This window comes from Xyrauchen texanus, chromosome 37, assembly GCF_025860055.1.
Source record: "Xyrauchen texanus isolate HMW12.3.18 chromosome 37, RBS_HiC_50CHRs, whole genome shotgun sequence".
Classification (NCBI taxonomy): Eukaryota; Metazoa; Chordata; class Actinopteri; order Cypriniformes; family Catostomidae; genus Xyrauchen; species Xyrauchen texanus.
Window position 1 is genome coordinate 173,710 of NC_068312.1, and position 27,267 is coordinate 200,976.

The following is a 27,267-nucleotide window of genomic DNA, read 5'->3' on the forward strand; positions in this document are numbered from 1 at the left end:
GGTTCCGAGATCACTGTTATACTGATTTATATCACGCATAAAACTGCACCGAGATCACTGTTACACTGATTTATATCACAGGCAAAGCGGCACCGAGATCACTGTTATACTGATTTATATCACAGGCAAAACGGCACCGAGATCACTGTTATACTGATTTATATCACCGCTAAAACTGCACCGAGATCACTGTTATACCTGATTTATATCACATGCAAAACGGGTTCGAGATCACTGTTATACTGATTTATATCACCGCATAAAGCGTCGTCGAGATCACTGTTATACTGATTTATATCTCACGCAAAAGCGGTTCGAGATCACTGTTATACTGATTTATATCACCGCATAAAATGGCACCGAGATCACGGTTATACCTATTTATATCACACGCAAAAGCGGATCGAGATCACTGTTATACTGCTTTATATCACCGCATAAAACTGTTCGAGATCACTGTTATACTGTTTTATATCACACGCAAAACGGAGCCGAGATCACTGTTATACTGATTTATATCTCACGCAAAACGGTACCGAGATCACTGTTATACCTATTTATATCACACTCAAAACGTTTCCGAGATCATTGTTATACTGATTTAAATCACACGCAAAACTGCACCGAGATCACTGTTATACCTATTTGTATCACACGCAAAACGGAGTTGAGATGACTGTTATACTGATTTATATCTCACGCAAAACGGTACCGAGATCACTGTTATACCTATTTATATCACCGCATAAAGCGTTCCGAGATCATTGTTATACTGATTTATATCACACGCAAAAGCGGTCGAGATCACTGTTATACTGCTTTATATCACCGCATAAAGCGGTTCCGAGATCACTGTTATACTGATTTATATCACACGCAAAAGCGGCGCCGAGATCACTGTTATACTGATTTATATCTCACGCAAAAGCGGTACCGAGATCACTGTTATACCTGATTTATATCACACTCAAAACTGCACCGAGATCACTGTTATACTGATTTATATCACCGCATAAAATGGTTCCGAGATCACTGTTATACTGATTTATATCACACGCAGAACTGCACAGAGATCACCGTTACAATGATTTATATCACACGCAAAACGGTTCCGAGATCACTGTTACACTGATTTATATCACAGGCAAAATGGCACCGAGATCACTGTTATACTGATTTATATCACACGCAAAACTGCACCAAGATCACTGTTATACTGATTTATATCACACGCAAAACATTGTCGAGATCACTGTTATACTGCTTTATATCACACTCAAAACGGTACCGAGATCACTGTTATACTGATTTATATCACACGCAAAACGGCACCGAGATCACTGTTATACCTATTTATATCACACTCAAAACTGCACCGAGATCACTCTTATACTGATTTATATCACACGCAAAACGGTTCCGAGATCACTGTTATACTGATTTATATCACACGCAAAACGGAGTTGAGAGCACTGTTATACTGATTTATATCACACGCAAAACTGCACCGAGATCACTGTTATACCTATTTATATCACACGCAAATCGGAGTTGAGATCACTGTTATACTGATTTATATCACACGCAAAACGTCTTCGAGATCACTGTTATACTGATTTATATCTCACACAAAAGGTACCGAGATCACTGTTATACTGATTTATATCTCACGCAAAATGGTACCGAGATCACTGTTATATTGATTTATATCACACGCAAAACGGTTCCGAGATCACTGTTATACTGTTTTATATCACACGCAAAACGGAGCCGAGATCACTGTTATACTGATTTATATCTCACGCAAAATGGTACCGAGATCACTGTTATACCTATTTATATCACACTCAAAAGGGTTCCGAGATCACTGTTATATTGATTTATATCACACGCAGAACTGCAAAGAGATCACTGTTATACCTATTTATATCACACGCAAAACGGTTCCGAGATCACGGTTATACTGATTTATATCACACTCAAAACTGCACCGAGGTCACTCTTATACTGATTTATATCACACGCAAAAGGGTTCCGAGATCACTGTTATATTGATTTATATCACACGGAGAACTGCACAGAGATCACCGTTACAATGATTTATATCACACGCAAAACGGCACTGAGATCACTGTTATACTGATTTATATCACACGCAAAACTGCACCTAGATCACTGATATACTGATTTATATCTCACGCAAAACTGCACCGAGATCACTGTTATACTGATTTATATCTCGTGCAAAACGGTACCGAGATCACTGTTATACTGATTTATATCACACGCAAAACATCGTCGAGATCACTGTTATACTGATTTATATCTCGTGCAAAACGGTACCGAGATAACTGTTATACCTATTTATATCACGTGCAAAACAGCACCGAGATCACTGTTATACTGCTTTATATCACACGCAAAACGGCACCAAGATCATTGTTATACCTGATTTATATCACCGCATAAAGCGGTTCGAGATCACTGTTATACTGATTTATATCACCGCATAAAACGGCACCGAGATCACTGTTATACTGATTTATATCTCATGCAAAAGCGGTACCGAGATCACTGTTATACTGATTTATATCACACGCAAAACTGTACTGAGATCACTGTTATACTGATTTATATCTCACACAAAAGGTACCGAGATCACTGATATACTGATTTATATCTCATGCAAAAGCGGTACCGAGATCACTGTTATACCTATTTATATCACCGCATAAAGCGGTTCGAGATCACTGTTATACTGATTTATGTCACCGCATAAAACTGCACCGAGATCACCGTTATAATGATTTATATCACACGCAAAAGCGGTTCGAGATCACTGTTATACTGATTTATATCACCGCATAAAACTGCACCGAGATCACTGTTATACTGATTTATATCACAGGCAAAACGGCACCGAGATAACTGTCACACGCATAACGGAGTCGAGATCACTGTTATACTGATTTATATCACACGCAAAACTGCACCGAGATCAATGTTATACTGATTTATATCTCACACAAAAGGTACCGAGATCACTGTTATACAGATTTATATCTCACGCAAAATGGAGCCGAGATCACTGTTATACTGCTTTATATCACACGCAAAACGGAGCCGAGATCACTGTTATACTGCTTTATATCACACGCAAAACGGTTCCGAGATCACTGTTATACTGCTTTATATCACACGCAAAACGGAGCCGAGATCACTGTTATACTGATTTATATCACACGCAAAACGGAGCCGAGATCACTGTTATACTGATTTATATCTCACGCAAAACTGCACCGAGATCACTGTTACTCTGATTTATAACACACGCAAAACTGCACCGAGATCACTGTTATACTGATTTATATCTCATGCAAAACGGTACCGAGATCACTGTTATACCTATTTATATCACACGCAAAACGATTCCGAGATCACTGTTATACTGATTTATATCACGCAAAACGGCACCGAGATCACTGTTATACCTATTTATATCACTGCATAAAACTGCACGAGATCACCGTTATAATGATTTATATCACGCGCAAAACGGTTCCGAGATCACTGTTAATACTGATTTATATCACACGCAAAACGGCACCGAGATCACTGTTATACCTATTTATATCACACTCAAAACTGCACCAAGATCACTGTTATACTGATTTATATCACACGCAAAACGGTTCCGAGATCACTGTTATACTGATTTATATCACACGCAAAACTGCACCGAGATAACTGTCACACGCATAACGGAGTCGAGATCACTGTTATACTGATTTATATCACACGCAAAACTGCACCGAGATCAATGTTATACTGATTTATATCTCACACAAAATGTACCGAGATCACTGTTATACAGATTTATATCTCACACAAAATGGTACCAAGATCACTGTTATACCTATTTATATCACACGCAAAACGGAGCCGAGATCACTGTTATACTGCTTTATATCACACGCAAAACGGAGCCGAGATCACTGTTATACTGCTTTATATCACACGCAAAACGGAGCCGAGATCACTGTTATACTGATTTATATCACACGCAAAACGGTTCCGAGATCACTGTTATACTGATTTATATCACACGCAAAACGGTTCCGAGATCACTGTTATACTGATTTATATCACACGCAAAACTGCACCGAGATCACTGTTACACTGATTTATATCACAGGCAAAATGGCACCGAGATCACTGTTATACTGATTTATATCACACGCAAAACTGCACCGAGATCAGTGTTATTCTGATTTATATCTCACACAAAATGGGCCGAGATCACTGTTATACTGATTTATATCACTCGCAAAACTGCACCGAGATCACTGTTATACTGATTTATATCTCACGCAAAATGGTACCGAGATCACTGTTATACCTATTTATATCACACGCAAAAGCGGGCCGAGATCACTGTTATACTGATTTATATCACACGCATAAAACGGCGCCGAGATCACTGTTATACTGATTTATATCACCGCATAAAGCGGTTCCGAGATCACTGTTATACTGATTTATATCACACGCAAAACTGCACCGAGATCACTGTTATACTGATTTATATCACCGCATAAAGCGGTTCGAGATCACTGTTATACTGATTTATATCACCGCATAAAACTGCACCGAGATCACTGTTACACTGATTTATATCACAGGCAAAACGGCACCGAGATCACTGTTATACTGATTTATATCACACGCAAAACTGCACCGAGATCACTGTTATTCTGATTTATATCTCACACAAAATGGGCGAGATCACTGTTATACTGATTTATATCACGCATAAAACTGCACGAGATCACTGTTATACTGATTTATATCTCACGCAAAATGGTACCGAGATCACTGTTATACCTATTTATATCACACGCAAAACGGAGCCGAGATCACTGTTATACTGATTTATATCACACGCAAAACGGAGCCGAGATCACTGTTATACTGATTTATATCACACGCAAAACGGTTCCAAGATCACTGTTATACTGATTTATATCACACGCAAAACTGCACCGAGATCACTGTTATACTGATTTATATCACACGCAAAACGGTTCCGAGATCACTGTTATACTGATTTATATCACACGCAAAACTGCACCGAGATCACTGTTATACCTATTTATATCACACGCAAAACGGAGTTGAGATGACTGTTATACTGATTTATATCTCACGCAAAACGGTACCGAGATCACTGTTATACCTATTTATATCACACGCAAAACGTTTCCGAGATCATTGTTATACTGATTTATATCACACGCAAAACGGAGTCGAGATCACAGTTATACTGCTTTATATCACACGCAAAACGGTTCCGAGATCACTGTTATACTGATTTATATCACACGCAAAACGGAGCCGAGATCACTGTTATACTGATTTATATCTCACGCAAAACGGTACCGAGATCACTGTTATACCTTTTTATATCACACTCAAAACTGCACCGAGATCACTCTTATACTGATTTATATCACACGCAAAATGGTTCCGAGATCACTGTTATACTGATTTATATCACACGCAGAACTGCACAGAGATCACCGTTACAATGATTTATATCACACGCAAAACGGTTCCGAGATCACTGTTACACTGATTTATATCACAGGCAAAACGGCACCGAGATCACTGTTATACTGATTTATATCACACGCAAAACTGCACCGAGATCACTGTTATACTGATTTATATCACACGCAAAACGTCGTCGAGATCACTGTTATACTGATTTATATCACACGCAAAACGGTACCGAGATCACTGTTATACTGATTTATATCACACGCAAAACGGCACCGAGATCACTGTTATACCTATTTATATCACACTCAAAACTGCACCGAGATCACTCTTATACTGATTTATATCACACGCCAAAGCGGTTCGAGATCACTGTTATACTGATTTATATCACACGCAAAACGGCAGTCGAGATCACTGTTATACTGATTTATATCACACGCAAAACTGCACCGAGATCACTGTTATACCTATTTATATCACACGCAAAACGGAGTTGAGATCACTGTTATACTGATTTATATCACACGCAAAACGTCGTCGAGATCACTGTTATACTGATTTATATCTCACACAAAAGGTACCGAGATCACTGTTATACTGATTTATATCTCACGCAAAATGGTACCGAGATCACTGTTATATTGATTTATATCACACGCAAAACGGTTCCGAGATCACTGTTATACTGTTTTATATCACACGCAAAACGGAGCCGAGATCACTGTTAAACCTATTTATATCACACTCAAAAGGGTTCCGAGATCACTGTTATATTGATTTATATCACACGCAGAACTGCAAAGAGATCACTGTTATACCTATTTATATCACACGCAAAACGGTTCCGAGATCACGGTTATACTGATTTATATCACACTCAAAACTGCACCGAGATCACTCTTATACTTTTTTATATCACACGCAAAAGGGTTCCGAGATCACTGTTATATTGATTTATATCACACGCAGAACTGCACAGAGATCACCGTTACAATGATTTATATCACACGCAAAACGGCACTGAGATCACTGTTATACTGATTTATATCACACGCAAAACTGCACCTAGATCACTGATATACTGATTTATATCTCACGCAAAACTGCACCGAGATCACTGTTATACTGATTTATATCTCGTGCAAAACGGTACCGAGATCACTGTTATACTGATTTATATCACACGCAAAACATCGTCGAGATCACTGTTATACTGATTTATATCTCGTGCAAAACGGTACCGAGATAACTGTTATACCTATTTATATCACGTGCAAAACGGCACCGAGATCACTGTTATACTGCTTTATATCACACGCAAAACGGCACCAAGATCATTGTTATACCTATTTATATCACACGCAAAACGGTTCCGAGATCACTGTTATACTGATTTATATCACACGCAAAACGGCACCGAGATCACTGTTATACTGATTTATATCTCATGCAAAACGGTACCGAGATCACTGTTATACTGATTTATATCACACGCAAAACGGTACCGAGATCACTTTTATACTGATTTATATCTCACACAAAAGGTACCGAGATCACTGTTATACTGATTTATATCTCATGCAAAACGGTACCGAGATCACTGTTATACCTATTTATATCACACGCAAAACGGTTCCGAGATCACTGTTATACTGATTTATATCACACGCAAAACTGCACCGAGATCACTGTTATACTGATTTATATCACACGCAAAACTGCACCGAGATCACTGTTATACTGATTTATATCACACGCAAAACTGCACCGAGATCACTGTTATACTGATTTATATCACAGGCAAAACGGCACCGAGATAACTGTCACACGCATAACGGAGTCGAGATCACTGTTATACTGATTTATATCACACGCAAAACTGCACCGAGATCAATGTTATACTGATTTATATCTCACACAAAAGGTACCGAGATCACTGTTATACTGATTTATATCACACGCAAAACTGGACCGAGATCACTGTTATACTGATTTATATCACACGCAAAAGCGGGTCGAGATCACTGTTATACTGATTTATATCACACGCAAAACTGCTCGAGATCACTGTTATACTGATTTATATCACACGCAAAACGTCGTCGAGATCACTGTTATACTGATTTATATCACACGCAAAACTGCACCGAGATCACTGTTATACTGATTTATATCACACGCAAAACTGCACCGAGATCACTGTTATACTGATTTATATCACAGGCAAAACTGCACCGAGATCACTGTTATACCTATTTATATCACATGCAAAACTGCACCGAGATCACTGTTATACTGATTTATATCACACGCTAAAACTGCATCGAGATCACTGTTATACTGATTTATATCACACGCAAAACTGCACCGAGATCACTGTTATACTGATTTATATCACACGCAAAACGGTCCGAGATCACTGTTATACTGATTTATATCACACGCAAAACGGCACCGAGATCACTGTTATACTGATTTATATCACACGCAAAACTGCACCGAGATCACTGTTATACTGATTTATATCACACGCAAAACGGTTCCGAGATCACTGTTATACTGATTTATATCACACGCAAAACGGCACCGAGATCACTGTTATACTGATTTATATCACACGCAAAAGCGTGCGTCGAGATCACTGTTATACTGATTTATATCACACGCAAAACTGCACCGAGATCACTGTTATACTGATTTATATCACACGCTAAAGCGTGTCCGAGATCACTGTTATACTGATTTATATCACACGCAAAAGCGGTACCGAGATCACTGTTATACTGATTTATATCACACGCAAAACGGCACCGAGATCACTGTTATACCTATTTATATCACACGCAAAACTGCACCGAGATCACTGTTATACTGATTTATATCACACGCAAAACTGCACCGAGATCACTGTTATACTGATTTATATCACACGCAAAACGTCGTCGAGATCACTGTTATACTGATTTATATCTCACACAAAAGGTACCAAGATCACTGTTATACTGATTTATATCTCACGCAAAATGGTACCGAGATCACTGTTATATTGATTTATATCTCACGCAAAACGGTACCGAGATCACTGTTATACCTATTTATATCACACGCAAAACGGTTCCGAGATCACTGTTATACTGATTTATATCACACGCAAAACGGCACCGAGATCACTGTTATACCTATTTATATCACACTCAAAACTGCACCGAGATCACTCTCATACTGATTTATATCACACGCAAAAGGGTTCCGAGATCACTGTTATACTGATTTATATCACACGCAAAACTGCACCGAGATCACTGTTATACTGATTTATATCACATGCAAAACTGCACCGAGATCACTGATATACTGATTTATATCTCACGCAAAACTGCACCGAGATCACTGTTATACTGATTTATATCTCGTGCAAAACGGTACCGAGATCACTGTTATACTGATTTATATCACACGCAAAACATCGTCGAGATCACTGTTATACTGATTTATATCTCGTGCAAAACGGTACCGAGATCACTGTTATACCTATTTATATCACACGCAAAACGGTACCGAGATCACTGTTATACTGATTTATATCACACGCAAAACGGCACCGAGATCACTGTTATACCTATTTATATCACGCAAAACGGCACCGAGATCACTGTTATACTGATTTATATCACACGCAAAACGGCACCGAGATCACTGTTATACTGATTTATATCTCATGCAAAACGGTACCGAGATCACTGTTATACTGATTTATATCACACGCAAAACGGTACCGAGATCACTTTTATACTGATTTATATCACACGCAAAACGGCACCGAGATCACTGTTATACTGATTTATATCACACGCAAAACGGCACTGAGATCACTGTTATACCTGATTTATATCACACGCAAAACGGTTCCGAGATCACTGTTATACTGATTTATATCACGCAAAACGGCACCGAGATCACTGTTGTACCTATTTATATCACACGCAAAACTGCACCGAGATCACCGTTATAATGATTTATATCACACGCAAAACGGTTCCGAGATCACTGTTATACTGATTTATATCACACGCAAAACGGCACCGAGATCACTGTTATACCTATTTATATCACACTCAAAACTGCACCGAGATCACTGTTATACTGATTTATATCACACGCAAAACGGTTCCGAGATCACTGTTATACTGATTTATATCACACGCAAAACTGCACCGAGATAACTGTCACACGCATAACGGAGTCGAGATCACTGTTATACTGATTTATATCACAAGCAAAACGGTTCCGAGATCACTGTTATACTGATTTATATCACACGCAAAACTGCACCGAGATCACTGTTACACTGATTTATATCACAGGCAAAATGGCACCGAGATCACTGTTATACTGATTTATATCACACGCAAAACTGCACCGAGATCAGTGTTATTCTGATTTATATCTCACACAAAATGGGCCGAGATCACTGTTATACTGATTTATATCACACGCAAAACTGCACCGAGATCACTGTTATACTGATTTATATCTCACGCAAAATGGTACCGAGATCACCGTTTTGCGTGTGATATAAATAGGTATAACAGAGCCGAGATCACTGTTATGCTGATTTATATCACACGCAAAACGGAGCCGAGATCACTGTTATACTGCTTTATATCACACGCAAAACGGTTCCAAGATCACTGTTATACTGATTTATATCACACGCAAAACTGCACCGAGATCACTGTTATACTGATTTATATCACACGCAAAACGGTTCCGAGATCACTGTTATACTGATTTATATCACACGCAAAACTGCACCGAGATCACTGTTACACTGATTTATATCACAGGCAAAACGGCACCGAGATCACTGTTATACTGATTTATATCACACGTAAAACTGCACCGAGATCAGTGTTATTCTGATTTATATCTCACACAAAATGGGCCGAGATCACTGTTATACTGATTTATATCACACGCAAAACTGCACCGAGATCACTGTTATACTGATTTATATCTCACGCAAAATGGTACCGAGATCACTGTTATACCTATTTATATCACACGCAAAACGGAGCCGAGATCACTGTTATACTGATTTATATCACACGCAAAACGGTTCCAAGATCACTGTTATACTGATTTATATCACACGCAAAACTGCACCGAGATCACTGTTATACTGATTTATATCACACGCAAAACGGTTCCGAGATCACTGTTATACTGATTTATATCACACGCAAAACTGCACCGAGATCACTGTTACACTGATTTATATCACAGGCAAAACGGCACCGAGATCACTGTTATACTGATTTATATCACAGGCAAAAAGGCACCGAGATCACTGTTATACTGATTTATATCACACGCAAAACTGCACCGAGATCACTGTTATACTGATTTATATCACACGCAAAACGTCGTCGAGATCACTGTTATACTGATATATATCTCACGCAAAACGGTACCGAGATCACTGTTATACCTATTTATATTACACGCAAAACGGTTCCGAGATCACTGTTATACTGATTTATATCACACGCAAAATGGCACCGAGCTCACGGTTATACCTATTTATATCACACGCAAAACGGAGTCGAGATCACTGTTATACTGCTTTATATCACACGCAAAACGTTTCCGAGATCACTGTTATACTGTTTTATATCACACGCAAAACGGAGCCGAGATCACTGTTATACTGATTTATATCTCACGCAAAACGGTACCGAGATCACTGTTATACCTATTTATATCACACGCAAAACTGCACCGAGATCACTGTTATACTCCTTTATATCACACTCAAAACTGCACCGAGATCACTGTTATACCTATTTATATCACACGGAAAACTGCACCGAGATCACTGTTATACTCCTTTATATCACACTCAAAACTGCACCGAGATCATTGTTATACTGCTTTATATCACACTCAAAACCGCACCGAGATCACTCTCATACTGATTTATATCACACGCAAAACGGTTCCGAGATCACTGTTATACTGATTTATATCACACGCAGAACTGCACAGAGATCACCGTTACAATGATTTATATCACACGCAGAACGGTTCCGAGATCACTGTTATACTGATTTATATCACACGCAAAACGGCACCGAGATCACTGTTATACTGATTTATATCACACGCAAAACGGTTCCGAGATCACGGTTATACTGATTTATATCACACGCAAAACGGTTCCGAGATCACGGTTATACTGATTTATATCACACGCAAAACTGCACCAAGATCACTTTTATACTGATTTATATCACACACAAAACGTCGTCGAGATCACTGTTATAATGATTTACAGTGGGTACGGAAAGTATTCAGACCCCCTTACATTTTTCACTCTTTGTTATATTGCAGCCATTTGCTAACATCATTTATCATTTTTTTTTTCCTCATTATTGTACACACAGCACCCCATATTGACAGAAAAACACAGAATTGTTGACATTTTTGCACATTTATTAAAAAAGAAAAACTGAAATATCACATGGTCCTAAGTATTCAGACCCTTTGTTCAATATTTAGTAGAAGCACCCTTTTGATCTAATACAGCCATGAGTCTTTTTGGGAAATATGCAACAAGTTTTTCACATCTGGATTTGGGTATCCTCTGCCATTCCTCCTTGCAGATCCTCTCCAGTTCTGTCAGGTTGGATGGTAAACGTTGGTGGACAGCCATTTTCTGGTCTCTCCAGAGATGCTCAATTGGGTTTAAGTCAGGGCTCTGGCTGGGCCATTCAAGAACAGTCACGGAGTTGTTGTGAAGCCACTCCTTCGTTATTTTAGCGGTGTGCTTAGGGTCATTGTCTTGTTGGAAGGTGAACCTTCGGCCCAGTCTGAGGTCCAGAGCACTCTGGAGAAGGTTTTCGTCCAGGATATCCCTGCACTTGGCCGCATTCATCTTTCCCTCGATTGCAACCAGTCGTCCTGTCCCTGCAGCTGAAAAACACTCCCCACAGCATGATGCTGCCACCACCATGCTTCACTGTTGAGACTGTATTGGACAGGTGATGAGCAGTGCCTGGTTTCTATCTAAAAGTTCTATCTTGGTCTCATCAGACCAGATCATCTTATTTATCACCATCTTGGAGTCCTTCAGGTGTTTTTTCATGTGTCTTGCACTGAGGAGAGGCTTCCGTCGGGCCACTCTGCCATAAAGCCCTGACTGGTGGATGGCTGCAGTGATGGTTGACTTACTACAACTTTCTCCCATCTCCCAAATGCATCTCTGGAGCTCAGCCACAGTGATCTTTGGGTTCTTCTTTACCTCTCTCACCAAGGCTCTTCTCACCCGATAGCTCAGTTTGGCCGGAGGGCCAGCTCTAGGAAGGGTTCTGGTCGTCCCAAACGTCTTCCATTTAAGTATTATGGAGGCCATTGTGCTCTTATGAACCTTAAGGGCAGCAGAAATTTTTTTGTAACCTTGGCCAGATCTGTGCCTTGCCACAATTCTGTCTCTGAGCTCTTCAGGCAGTTCCTTTGACCTCATGATTCTCATTTGCTCTGACATGCACTGTGAGCTGTAAGGTCTTATATAGACAGGTGTGTGGCTTTCCTAATCAAGTCCAATCAGTATAATCAAACACAGCTGGACTCAATTGAAGGTGTAGAACCATCTCAAGGATGATCAGAAGAAATGGACAGCACCTGAGTTAAATATATGAGTGTCACAGCAAAGGGTCTGAATACTTAGGACCATGTGATATTTCAGTTTTTCTTTTTTAATAAATGTGCAAAAATGTCAACAATTCTGTGTTTTTCTGTCAATATGGGGTGCTGTGTGTACAATAATGAGGAAAAAAAATGAACTTAAATGATTTTAGCAAATGGCTGCAATATAACAAAGAGTGAAAAATGTAAGGGGGTCTGAATACTTTCCGTACCCACTGTATATCTCACGCAAATGGTACCGAGATCGCTGTTATACCTATTTATATCACACGCAAAACGGTTCCGAGATCACTGTTATACTGATTTATATCACACGCAAAACGGTTCCGAGATCACTGTTATACTGATTTATATCACACGCAAAACGGTTCCGAGATCACTGTTATACTGATTTATATCACACGCAAAACGGTGTCGAGATCACTGTTATACTGATTTATATCTCATGTAAAATGGCACCGAGATCACTGTTATACTGATTTATATCACACGCAAAACGGAGCAGAGATAACTGTTATACTGATTTATATCTCCCGCAAAATGGTACCGAGATCACTGTTATACTGATATATATCACACGCAAAACGGCACCGAGATCACTGTTATACTGATTTATATCACACGCAAAACGGCACCGAGATCACTGTTGTACTGATTTATATCACACGCAAAATGGTACCGAGATCACTGTTATACTGATTTATATCACACGCAAAACGGAGCTGAGATCACTGTTATACTGATTTATATCACACTCAAAACTGCACAGAGATCACTGTTGTACTGATTTATATCACACGCAAAATGGTACTGATATCACTGTTATACTGATTTATAACACTCAAAACGGAGCCGAGATCACTGTTATACTGATTTATATCACATGCAAAATGTTATAGTGCCAAACAATCCTTTCAACTTGAATAAACAAGTGACCAATTGAATGTAGTGGTTGAGAGATACATCACAGGGGCTGATAAATCAGGCGATGAATGTTTGGCCGATTTGTTAATTATATCCATGAGCACAGCATATCGATCATCGTTTCTCACGTGTAGTGGTCGACTGATAGAGGTCGATACAATTGATATACTCTCACCGAGCACTTTATTAGGTACACCTTATTCATGCGATAATCTAATTAATCAATCGTGTGGCAGCAATGCAAAATATCATGCAGATATGGGTCAGGAGCTTCAGTTTGTCTTCACATCTGTGATCTCAAATGTGATCTCAGTGATTTGGAACTTGGCATGATTGTTGGTGTCAGATGGTCTGGTTTGAGTATTTCTGGGATTTTCAAACACAACAGTCTCTAGAATTTACTGAATGGTGCCAAAAACAAAAAAACATCCATTGAGCGGCAGTTCTGAGGATGGAAACACCTTGTTGATGAGAGAGGTCAACAGAGAATGGCCAGACTGGTCTGAACCGACAGGAAGCTGACAGTAACACAAATAACTACGTTACAACAGTTCTATGCAGAAAAGCATTTTTGAACATACAACATGTCGAACATTGAGGCAGATGGGCTACAGCAGTAGAAGACACTTCCGGGTGCCTCTACTGTCAGTTCAGAACAGGACACTGAGGCTGCAGTGGGCAGTGAGACGTAATGCTAAAAAGTAAATAAACAATGTCCATCTTTTACTGTCCGTGACAAAGAGCGCAAAGCTAACCACGTAGCTACATTCATTGCTTATCAGCTGAGTGGAAGCTAATGTGTAAACATGTATTCACCAAACTGTTTTGTTCAGGATTCACAGTTTGGTGCCCCTTCAACTGAACGATTCCAGTCATTGCATTTTCAAAATGTAATATTTAAAAGTCTGGTTTTCCACCGTTGAAAGTTTCCCCTGAACTTGTACAGCAGATTACAGTGTTTCTTGACTCGGCAGGTGTAAATGCTTCTTGTTTTGCAACCTGCCAATAATTGACTGGCAGTATTAATATAATCAGCATTTGACTGATATTAAACAGTACCGGAAATCTCAGTATCGGCCAACACCGATCTTATACCAGTGTTGTTTTTTTGCATAATCAGTTTAGAATATCTTTAAATTATTGTGTGGCACTAATTGGGAGTATTCTTTAATATGTAAAGAAACACAAACCTCTAACACATTATTTCAATATAAATGTATAGATTATTAAGAAACACTTTATTATTAACTAGTATACTGGATAATGCAGCAGCAAAATTAACAGTAATTCCAGTCTTCAAGACTTCAGTAGAAAAGAAACCAGTGTTTTATTTTAGATTTTTCTTTCTTTTTTTTTCTTGCATCTTGCATCTGGACTTTAAAGATTCAGATCTCTTCAACTGTTCATTTATTTTGACCAGTTACCATTTGTAAAAGAAGCTGCGGAATGTTCTGTACTATAGAACATAAAAAAATACAGTTTTTGCTCAGAACAAACCAAAATGAAAAACATTTGGTTTTTAGTCCCTGGTCTTGTGGCTATACTTTTGAAACAGCGAGTATTATAACCAGGGACTAAAAAATATTCAAGAAACGAAGATGAGATCCATTTAACTGCATTTTTTGTACGTAACCAAAAAGGGAATGAAATCCCTTTCAATTGTTCTGGAGTAAAAAATACTGGTAACCGGTTTATCACAGTAAAATTGTGGAATTACAGCTCTTGTTGTCCAAAAAAATTAATATTTACTTAATTAAACACAGCCTTTTGTGATCACAGAGCTATTGCATGTCTTCAAGTGTCTGATCACTTCACTTCTGGTGAGGGGTTTTAATGTGAAACTAGGGCAAACTACTCAATTGCAATGTCTTATGCCTTTTTTAACGCTTTATAATATTCAGTGATGTTTTAGTTTGTATTTTGCACTGTTACACTTGTTTAAATTCTCAAAGAAACTCGTCACACACACACATGATCACTTGATGATTATCTAATCAAAATGACAAAAATACGTATTACTGTGAGGATAAAAAATGAAATAAAATCAGATGTGTTTCTTATTTATACGTTTCTCTTGACTGCATGAAGATATTTTTCTCAAATCTCTCAATACCTTTAAATATACAACTTAGCTGGCTAAAGCATAAACGTGACTGGATTTAAACTAATGCAAATAGATGCAAATGCATTTTATTTAAACATTAGGGTAGGACTGGTGTGTTTTTTTTTGTCACATTTTTCTAACCGTTTTTAATGTTAGCCTCCTCTCAACCTGGTTTGCAAACATACTGCTGTTCTTTATTATTGCAGCATCTATTCAAGAAATGTATGACTTCATAATGATATGACAACATGTACTGTGTAAATACCTTTTAGTTGTTGGTGTTTTAAATCTGCATTGTTCAGCATTCAACGTGCAGTCTCACGTGTCAAAACAACCACCATGAAGCATCAGCGATAGTTTTTATTTGCTCCAGCACTGGACACAATGGGGGAAAATTATCGGTGTGGATTTTTGGCGATAACCGATAGTTCCAGAAATCGTTATCGGTGCCGATTGATTGATAAAACTGATATATATTGGTCGACCTCTAGTTTATTTAGCTCTTTATTGTATTTTTCTTTATTCTTGATTTTAATGGTCAGCATTTGACTTATACTATACAGTACTCAGGGTTTTCCTGCATAGAGAATTACTAGATGGCCGCTTCCGTAAAATTTCGTGCCGCCTCCGGCTGTCTACAAAACTCTGGTGGGTGTCTTCGTGGAAAACACTAACAAACGTTGCACTCGGTGGATTGTCATTTGTTACTACAAATCTCGGCAATAATAATAAAATAATTCCATTGTCGAATAGTCGCTTGATGTCATTTAACGTAACTTGAGATCATATAAACTATAATGATGTCATGTGAGACGAGAGGAGTGCTGCAGCTCGAGTGTCCGATTGAAAAACAGATCACAGATTGGGGATATATCTTCATTTCATCAATAATTATAGTTCATATAATACGGGAACGTGCCATGTAAATAAGCACAAACTCCAAAACTGCCATTCTCTGTGCAGTTAGAGCCGCTTCAACCAGTCGCGGAACAGACACAATCTGAGCGGGAGTCAAGACCAATAGAGATATAAAGTTCCGCCGGGTGATGCGCACTCCAACACGGAGACGCTCGTCTCTCAACCCCACTGTCTGCATCATTGATGAGATCATCATGATAAGATCAATCTTATGTGAAAAATATCACTAAAATGACAACTAGGGATGTCCCGATCAGGTTTTTTTGCCCTTGAGTCCGAGTCATTTGATTTTGAGTATCTACCGATACCGAGTCCCGATCCGATACTTCTATAATACATAAAAAAAAGAATAAAGAAGAGCGAAAAAACAGATCCAGGATGTTCCTTATTTTTTATTGAATTCACCTTATTTTAACATTCAACATCTTTGTTAACAAACAGAGCACTTCTGTGAGGTAGCTTGAACAATCAAGTAATAAATAACATAAATTCTTCACTTTTGGACATTAGTGCAACAGTAAATATAAAAAAGTCTAACATAAAAACCTCAACTTAAAATACCTGGCAGGCATGTAAACAAATAAAAAAATAAAAGTGCCACAGTTTTAGGAACTGCGAATGGCAGGTCACTCATTGCGATCATTTGTGCTATCTTGGTTGTGATGTCCTGCGCCTTCGCGCAGTCGCGGGGCATTTTTTCTCTCCTCTTCAAACTCTCTTGCAGCGTGAGCTGACTCGTCTTCGGCTGGGTTGCCTGGGTAAACTCGCTGTATTGTGTCGGGTGTTTGTTTTTGAGGTGCCGATCAGGTTTGTTGTGTTAAATGTAGCCTTTTCCTTTCCACCTCTTGCAATCCCCAGTTTACATATCTCACAGTTTGCTATGGCAATGTTGTTGTCATCAACTTTATAATATCTCCAGACCGCAGACATACTCGCGCTTTCAGCTTCAAGCTGCTTCCGTATTCTACTTCGCCTGCATTTAACCAATAGAGTCTCTGAAACAAAGTGATGTCATGCCGCATACGTTGCTGTTTCTGTGTCAAAAGGGTCTAACTCTGCCACCGCATAACTATAGATGTGTTAAAAAATAATGAGAATATATATACATATATATCCGAGTCCTGATTGGGAGGTAACGTCCGATTCCGATCGAGTCTGAAACCACGTGATCGGGCCCGATTTCCGATCACGTGATCGGATCTGGACATCCCTAATAACAACAACAATAAAATGTGTGTGTATATATTAGGGCTGTCGATTTAACGTGTTAATTCAGTCATTTTATAGAAAATAACGTGTTAAAAAAAGTATTGCAATTAATCGCAATGCCCCTGGACAGTAATAAGGAAGATTCCTGAGAAATGCAAGCTTGCAGCACCTCCAGAGGGCAGTAAGTGAAACTTAAGCTGCGGGGCAATGTGCAGTTTATACAGTGAAGAAAACAAGTTACGTTCTTGCGTTAATAATTATTGATGGAGCGCAATTTGAACTACGGGATCTCAAGATGTGTTTAAAGTTTGAGTATTAAACTATATTTAACTTGACATAGTGACCTAAACATTTTATGTTTATGACACAACGCACCCGAGACGTCTGACGTAGGTGTGCATTGACGGGTTCTTAAACAAGCCCTCATAATAAATCTCCAACTGATTGACAAATTCACTTGTGAAATGGATTGATGAACTGTGTCCCAATGATTGACTTATGATCAATAATATGGTTGTAAACAATACATTGTATTCTACAGCCGTTTTTTGTATTGTCTTTTCAATGATTAAATCATCTGCTACAGGACTAATGCATTTTAATTATCTGAATATTTATATATATATAATTTTTAAATATTTAAAGATAATTATGTATAATTATTTCATCATTGTATATTGAATTATATGATTAATTAATCAAGACACTATGTAATAATTTGATTAAAAATTTTAATCGATTGACAGCCCTAATAAAAATATATATATATATATATATATATATATATATATATATATATATATATATATATATATATACACACACACACTCACCTGAAGGATTATTAGGAACACCTGTTCAATTTCTCATTAATGCAATTATCTAATCAACCAATCACATGGCAGTTGCTTCAATGCATTTAGGGGTGTGGTCCTGGTCAAGACAATCTCCTGAACTCCAAACTGAATGTCAGAATGGGAAAGAAAGGTGATTTAAGCAATTTTGAGCCTGGCATGGTTGTTGGTGCCAGGCGGGCGGTCTGAGTATTTCACAATCTGCTCAGTTACTGGGATTTTCACGCTACAACCATTTCTAGGGTTTACAAAGATTTGTGTGAAAAGGGAAAAACATTCAGTATCGCGGCAGTCCTGTTGGCTGAAAATGCCTTGTTGATGCTAGAGGTCAGAGGAGAATGGGCCGACTGATTCAAGCTGATAGAAGAGCAACTGTGCCTGAAATAACCACTCGTTACAACCGAGGTATGCAGCAAAGCATTTGTGAAGCCACAACACGCACAACCTTGAGGCGGATGGGCTACAACAGCAGAAGACCCCACCGGGTACCACTCATCTCCACTACAAATAGGAAAAAGAGGCTACAATTTGCAAGAGCTCACCAAAATTTGACAGTTGAAGACTGGAAAAATGTTGCCTGGTCTGATGAGTCTCGATTTCTGTTGAGATATTCAGATGGTAGAGTCAGAATTTGGCGTAAACAGAATGAGAACATGGATCCATCATGCCTTGTTACCACTGTGCAGGCTGGTGGTGGTGGTGTAATGGTGTGGGGTAGGGTTGTGCCGATGGACGATATCATCGTCCATCGTGATGGCTGACCAACATCACGATGTCGAGCCACCATCGTGATGCCACGCCCCCTTTTGCGAGTCTTGCTAGTGTGACTCACTAATCCAAGTCTCTTCTATAGTTAACCTAAAAACTTTGCAGAGATTGCTCTGTAAATTAAATTGAGAATATAACTAATGCATATATGCTATTTTAAATACTGTAGTATATGCCAGAGACGTGACGTGTTAGTCTGTGAAAATACTGTGTCAGGCAGGCTGCACAAATATTGATCTTGACATTGTTAGCTTCTTGTCTTTTTTTTTACATGTCTTACACTGTACATTTAGATTAAAATATTTTATGTTGTAGGCTACTAGAAAATAGACTTTATTAATTATTAGTAGTTGTAGTGTCTCAGAAAATCTTGCTCATTGTCACATAGCTCTTGTATACACTGAAGCGGCAGTTTAAGATAAACCCAGACCAGCGAACATCAAATCACTTTTGTCTGGTTAATACTTTTAAAGAAAAATTTCCTTGGCCATAAATCCATAATGTCAAATCAAATGAAAGAAACAAGGTGAATATGAATAACACACATTTATTAAAACATAGAAGAACAACAAATGAAACGGGAACAACACTCAGACCGAAACTCGGCATTAACATTTCACTTATAATTAGCAGCACAATTAACTTCAGCACAGGCTACAAAGTAAATTATGTTATTGAAATATTGTAAAGTGGTCATATGAACTACACAAATGAACGTTTAAAAAATAATATGCAAAATGGAATAGCTCCGCAACGGATGGCGAAAAATGCGTAAAGAAGTCTAATATCTTTCACCATAGACCATGTTTAAATTTCGATGTTTCTGGCCAGAAATACCAACATATTCACTTTATCTGGTTTTAATAAGCTGCGGATTGGAGTAACTACACTACCCGCTGTGCTGAAGACCCGCTCTGATGGAGTACTGGTAGCACACAGATATTTCCGTGCTAATCTTGCCATGAACGGAAACCTTTTGTCGTTCGTTTTCCACCAAGTCAGCGGGTCCTCTTCTCCATCAATGGCCATTTCCTGCAGGTACATGGTCATTTCTGCCTCGACCTTTTGCTCATCAGTGAGTAAAATAACGAAGTTATAGTTTTTAAGTGGAAAATAGTATTTATGTAAAGAGATATATTAAAATAAAAAGAGCACAACTCTTAAGTGAAAGCTAAAAAAAAAAAAATGCTTCACGTGTCGTGCAACCTACTGATAAAGCACCGAGTCATTAGTTGGGTTAGTAAAATATTAAACGAAATTATATTTTTTCATATCATTTTTGAAAATTATATGAAATTATATTAACCCCGTCAACATCGTCAACTGCCAATTTAGGGGACATCGCCCAACCCTAGTGTGGGGGATGTTTTCTTGGCACACTTTAGGCCCCTTAGTGCCAATTGGGCATCGTTTAAATGCCACGGCCTACCTGAGCATTGTTTCTGACCATGTCCATCCCTTTATGGCCACCATGTACCCATCCTCTGATGGCTACTTCCAGCAGGATAATGCACCATGTCACAAAGCTCGAATCATTTCAAATTGGTTTCTTGAACATGACAATGAGTTCACTGTACTAAAATGGCCCCCACAGTCACCAGATCTCAACCCAATAGAGCATCTTTGGGATGTGGTGGAGCAGGAGCTTAGTGCCCTGGATGTGCATCCCACAAATCTCCATCAACTGCAAGATGCTATCCTATCAATATGGGCCAACATTTCTAAAGAATGCTTTCAGCACCTTGTTGAATCAATGCCACGTAGAATTAAGGCAGTTCTGAAGGCGAAAGGGGTCAAACACAGTATTAGTATGGTGTTCCTAATAATCCTTTAGGTGAGTGTGTGTGTGTGTGTGTGTGTGTGTGTGTGTGTGTGTATGTGTGTATGTATGTATGTATATATATATATATATATATATATATATATATATATATATATATATATGTTTTGGATAGACAGTATTGACAAATGCTTATCAATAATACTCTTATGGCTAAAATGTTTACAGTGTTCAGTGACTAAAATATCAATATGACTAAAATGTCACTAAAATATGACTAAAATGTCAACAGTTTTCATTGACTAAAGCTACATTAAAAAGCCCAGACTTTGTCAACTAACAAAGGTTGACTAAATATGCTAAAATATGAAAAGGACATTTGACACAGGATTAAGACTAAATAAAAAAAACAGCTGACAAAATGAACACTGGTATTCAGTTGTCAGGTCATTAGTAGTGTAATAACGCAAAGCCAACGTTTACGTGTTTTAATGGCACTTTTTTGATCAGTATGGTACCACCTCCGCCTCATTTTGAGCCAGGAAAAACACTGGTACTGATGTTTATTGTATTTGTATTTATTATTATTTTTTTTTTTATTTGTAGGGGCAGTGGTGGCTCAGTGGTTGAGGCTCAGGGTTGGGGGTTCAAACCCCAGCACCACCAAGATGCCACTGTTGGGCCCTTGAGCAAGGCCCTTAACCCTATCTGCTCCAGGGGCACCGTATCATGGCTGACCCTGCACTCTGACCCCAGCTTAGCTGGGATATGTGAAAACTAATACTCAGTTGTATATATGCAAAAAACTGTGTATAATGTGTGACAAAATAAAGGATTCTAAGGATTCTATTCTAACGGTCAGCATTTGACTGATTTTGAACAGTAAAGATGTTTATTTATTTATCTGTTTATTTTATTTATTCTTTATTTTCTCAGTGTTTGCTTCTAGAATTTGTTGACAATGAATGATAGTAATATCAAACATTCTTTGGAAAAAATATTTGTTTAAGAAAGCAGCCTTCTGAGTACCTTTGTATAGTCATATTGGTGAACAATCCACATAGAAAAGATCTGTTTTCATACCAGCTCAAAAATTTATTATATCGGCCACCATATCAGTTCTCGGTGAATTTTCCCCTTCTAAAACCAGTATCGGTCTCAGAAATCCCATATCGTTCGGGCTCTATTAAAAACCTGTGAAACCAGCATGGATTTAAAGATTACCTTTCTACGAACTTGACAGGTCTTTTATCACCTTGGAGAACCTACTTGATCAATGACTTCAATAATGTGGTTCTAAAGACATTTTGAGTGTTACAAAAATTTATAAATTAAATACTAAAAGAAAAGTAGAACACATTCCATGTATTTGTAAAACATTTTATTTTCTTGAGAAAGTCAGGTCAAAAGTGATTGTAATGCCACTACAGATGCATGTAAATGTTTAATGTTGTGTTGCAGAAAGTTTGTGTTCTTCAACATCCCTCAAATCCAGTACAAGAATCCCTGGGTTCAAATAATGATGTTCAAGAACATGACACCCTCGCCATTCCTGCGATTCTACCTGGGTGAGTGCTGTAGTGTTGTGATACTGCAGATACACTGGGATATTGCAGATGGCTCTGTGTTTATATTTCTCTGGTTATATAGATGATGGAGAGCAGGTGTTAGTGGACGTAGAAGGGAAGGACTATAAAGACATCACAAACCATGTGAAGAAGATCCTGGGCAAATCCGAGTAAGTTCTGCTCAAGTCTTTACAGTTAACATGAAATCAAAATTGACCTTCTTTACTTTCTTCATAAATGTTCCTAGACTTGTTTCTTATCTTTCCAAAATAATATTATTTACCTAAGAAAGTCACTGCCAGAAACCCATGATTCAATCAGATGAAATGTAGTCCTGCCCTGTATTATTTCCTGATGAATAATCCTGTTTCGTTCAAAGATACTTTGTTACATCACGGTTTATTAATTATGGTGATGAACAGGAATATTAGAATTCATAATAACACTGCTGGATTTTGTCTTCTGCTTTTGAACCCTGTATGTGAGGTAACCTAACAAGGACATTATAACCAACCTGAAACATAATCTCTCTGTAAATATCCATGTAGTATATTATAAGTGAACAACTGAATACACTGATGAGCCAAAACATTGAGCTCTCACAGGTGAAGTGAATAACGTTGATCATCTCCTAACAAGGCCACATGTCAAGGTCTGGTAGATTAGATGGTAAGCGAACTATCAGTTCTCGTAGTCAACGTGTTGGATGCAGGAGAAATGGACAGGAGTAAAGACCTGAGCGACTTTGACAAGGGCCAAATTGTGATGGCCAGACGACTGGGTCAGAGCATCTCTGAAACGGCAAAGCTTGTGGGGTGCTCCCGGTCAGCAGTGGTTGGTACATACCGACAGTGGTCCGAGGAGGGACAAACCACAAACTGGCGACAGGGTGTTGGGCTCCCGAGGCTCATCGATGCGGGAGGGCAATGAAGGCTATCCCGTCTGGTCCAAACCGACAGAAGGTCTACTGTTGCACATGTCACAGAATATTGTAATAATGGTTAAGGGAGGAATGTGTCACAACACAGCGCTGCTGCGTACGGGGACCGTGTAACCGCAAACCGGTCAGAGTGCCCATGATGACCCCAGTCCACCGTCGAAAGGGATTACAATGGGCACACAGGCATTGGAACTGGACCTGGGAGCAATGGAAGGTCATCTGGTCCCATGAGTCATTTTCTTTTACATCACGTGGACGGCCGTGTACATGAGCACCGTTTACCTGGGGAAGAGATGGCATCAGGATGCACTGTGGGAAGACAAGCCGGTGCAGGGAGTGTGATGTTCTGCTGGGAAACCCTGGGTCCGGCCATTCATGAAGATTTGACACATGCCACCTACCTAAACATTGTTACAGACAGGTATACCCCTTTATGGCAACGGTATTCCCTGATGGTAGTGGCCTCTTTCAGCATAATAATGTGCCCTGCCACACTGCACACATTGTTCGGGAATGGTTTGATGAACATGAGATGTTCCCCTGGTCTCCAAATTCCCCAGATCTCAATATGATTGAGCATCTGTGGGATGTGCTTGACCAACAAGTCCAATCCATGGAGGCCCCACCTAGCAATTTACAGGACTTAAAGGATCTGCTGCTAATATCTTGATGCCAGATACCACAGGACACCTTCAGAGGTCTTGTAGAGTCCATCCCTCTGTGGGTCGGCGCTGTTTTGGTGGCACGAGGACAACACGATATTAGGCAGGTGGTCATAGTGTTATGGTTCATCAATGTATATATATTTTTTATTACAAATACTATACTGATTATTTTCTGTAGAGGATGACGAAAAGTTTTTTTGTGACTAATCTGTGCTGATAGTTGCCAATAATCTTTTATTATTATTATTTGCTGGTGTTTTTCTGTGGTTGGCACTGGAGGATTATACAGTAATAACAGCGTCATCTAGAGGTGAAATACACACATGGAGATTCTTTCATCATTGACCATATTCCTCCACATTTGTGTTCACGTTAATGCACATTTTGAGTAGAAAATCAAGTGTACTTAAATGAAGCGAGAGCATGCAAAGAAACTTACACCATAACAGCACATATATCATATCTCAAACGTCATCATCATTTATTTTGTGAATAATAACAATAAACCTAATTCCTCATTAAACCTCGTCTGATGAAACATTTATATACACGAAAACCTTTATCTGTTTGAAATACAGGCTATAAAATCTTAATTTGGTTAATACTTGCACAGAGCAAATTTGCCATCACTATTTATAGAGTAATTCATCATGATTATTAATATGAGATGTTTAGAAAAGACACAGGAAGCATAGTCATTATTGAATGTTTATACTGAAGATACAACCTTTAATGATTCATGAGTTCATGACAGTGTCCTTAGAGAAAAGGAGAAAAAGAATGTCTGCAATACTGAACAATTATGACAATCGATCGCTGATGATCTACTGTTGAATAGATCAATGATTGATAATGAATGACTGCTTATACATTATTTATTAGCCTATATGCTGTAGTGTTAATATTACAAACAAAACATGCATAAAAGTCCCCGGCGACTGCTCACTACTCATTTATGTCTCACAGATTTCATTTATACAGAAAAATATCACACAAGGTTTCCTCTTTTTTTTTCCACAGTAAAGTTCTCGAAGCTGAGGCTCTGGCTAAGATGGAGTTGTCGAATCCTGCGAACTTTGGGCCCAAAAAGTATTTTCTGCGGGAGTGTATGAGTGAAGTGGAGGGTCAGGTGCCTCATCCGGGGCTTGTGCCCCTTCCCAAAGAAATGACCGGTAAATACAGAGCCAAACACGCTGCTGGAGCCGATGATTAACAACCGACTTGATTCATGTTATTCTGTCAAATAAATCTAGAAGAACACTTGTTTGTGTGATTTATTGAAATGATGATAAATCTGGCCACAGTATTAAACGTCAGTTTTATTAGTGTTGCATTTAGGATATAGCTCATTGTAAACAAACAACTTTATCCAACAGTTTCTGGACAGATTGTTAATGTTATTCAGAAATACAACGAGTAATTATAATGACAAAAAGCACTATGTGCAGCCACAATGTGTTTTTACTTCTAAACAGTATTTCATGTTTTTCATTCATAAAATTGATCGCTCATGTAGGTAATACAAGCGTGGCAGTGCCTTAATGTTACACAGATCATTGTTATTGTAAACATTTGTGTTAGTAAAACATGCATGTGACATTGATATTCAGAAGAAGACTTGAGTATAGGGGGTTTTCTTCAAATACATTTGAAAAGAGAAAAAGGCAATTATGAAAACAGATTGTTCACTTAATCTAAATACTTTAGAAGAAAATAAGGTGAGTAAATTAAACTCATGACTCTCTGGTTACATGTTATAATAACTACTTGGTATAAAGTATTTGTTAAGCATTAGATTTGGTTAAGGGTAGGAGGTATTGCCCCAAGTGAAGGAGTTCAAGTACCTCAGTGTCTTGTTCACGAGTGAGGGGACAATGGAGCGGGAGGTTGGCCGGAGAATCGGGGCATTAGGGGCGGTATTGCACTGTTGTCACGAAAAGAGAGCTGAGCCGGAAGGCAAAGCTCTCGATCTACCGGTCAATTTTCATTCCTACCCTCACCTATGGTCCTGAAGGCTGGGTCATTACCCAAAAAACTAGGTCGCGAGTACAAGCGGCCGAAATGGGTTTCCTCAGGAGGGTGGCGGGCTTCTCCCTTAGATAGGGTGAGGAGCTCTGAGTAGAGCCGCTGCTCTTTTGCGTCGAAATGATCCAGTTGAGGTGGTTTGAGCATCTGGTAAGGATGCCCCGGGGAAGACCCAGGACTAGGTGGAGAGATTACATCTCCACACTGGCCTGCGTTCTGCCTCGGGGTCCCCGAGTCAGAACT

General features: G+C 38.7%; 1 protein-coding gene across 1 annotated transcript in view; it reads left to right on the plus strand.

Moving 5' to 3' along the window:
* mrps25 (mitochondrial ribosomal protein S25) overlaps window positions 1–26,354 on the plus strand; it is a 41,943-nt gene extending 15,589 nt beyond the window's left edge. Inside the window, exons 2-4 of the mRNA XM_052109032.1 lie at window positions 23,288–23,394; window positions 23,477–23,564; window positions 26,020–26,354. Coding sequence (XP_051964992.1) covers window positions 23,288–23,394; window positions 23,477–23,564; window positions 26,020–26,212 — 388 coding nt within the window. The 3' untranslated portion in view covers window positions 26,213–26,354. The remainder of the gene's footprint in view (window positions 1–23,287; window positions 23,395–23,476; window positions 23,565–26,019) is intronic.
* The last annotated feature ends 913 nt before the right edge of the window (window positions 26,355–27,267 follow it).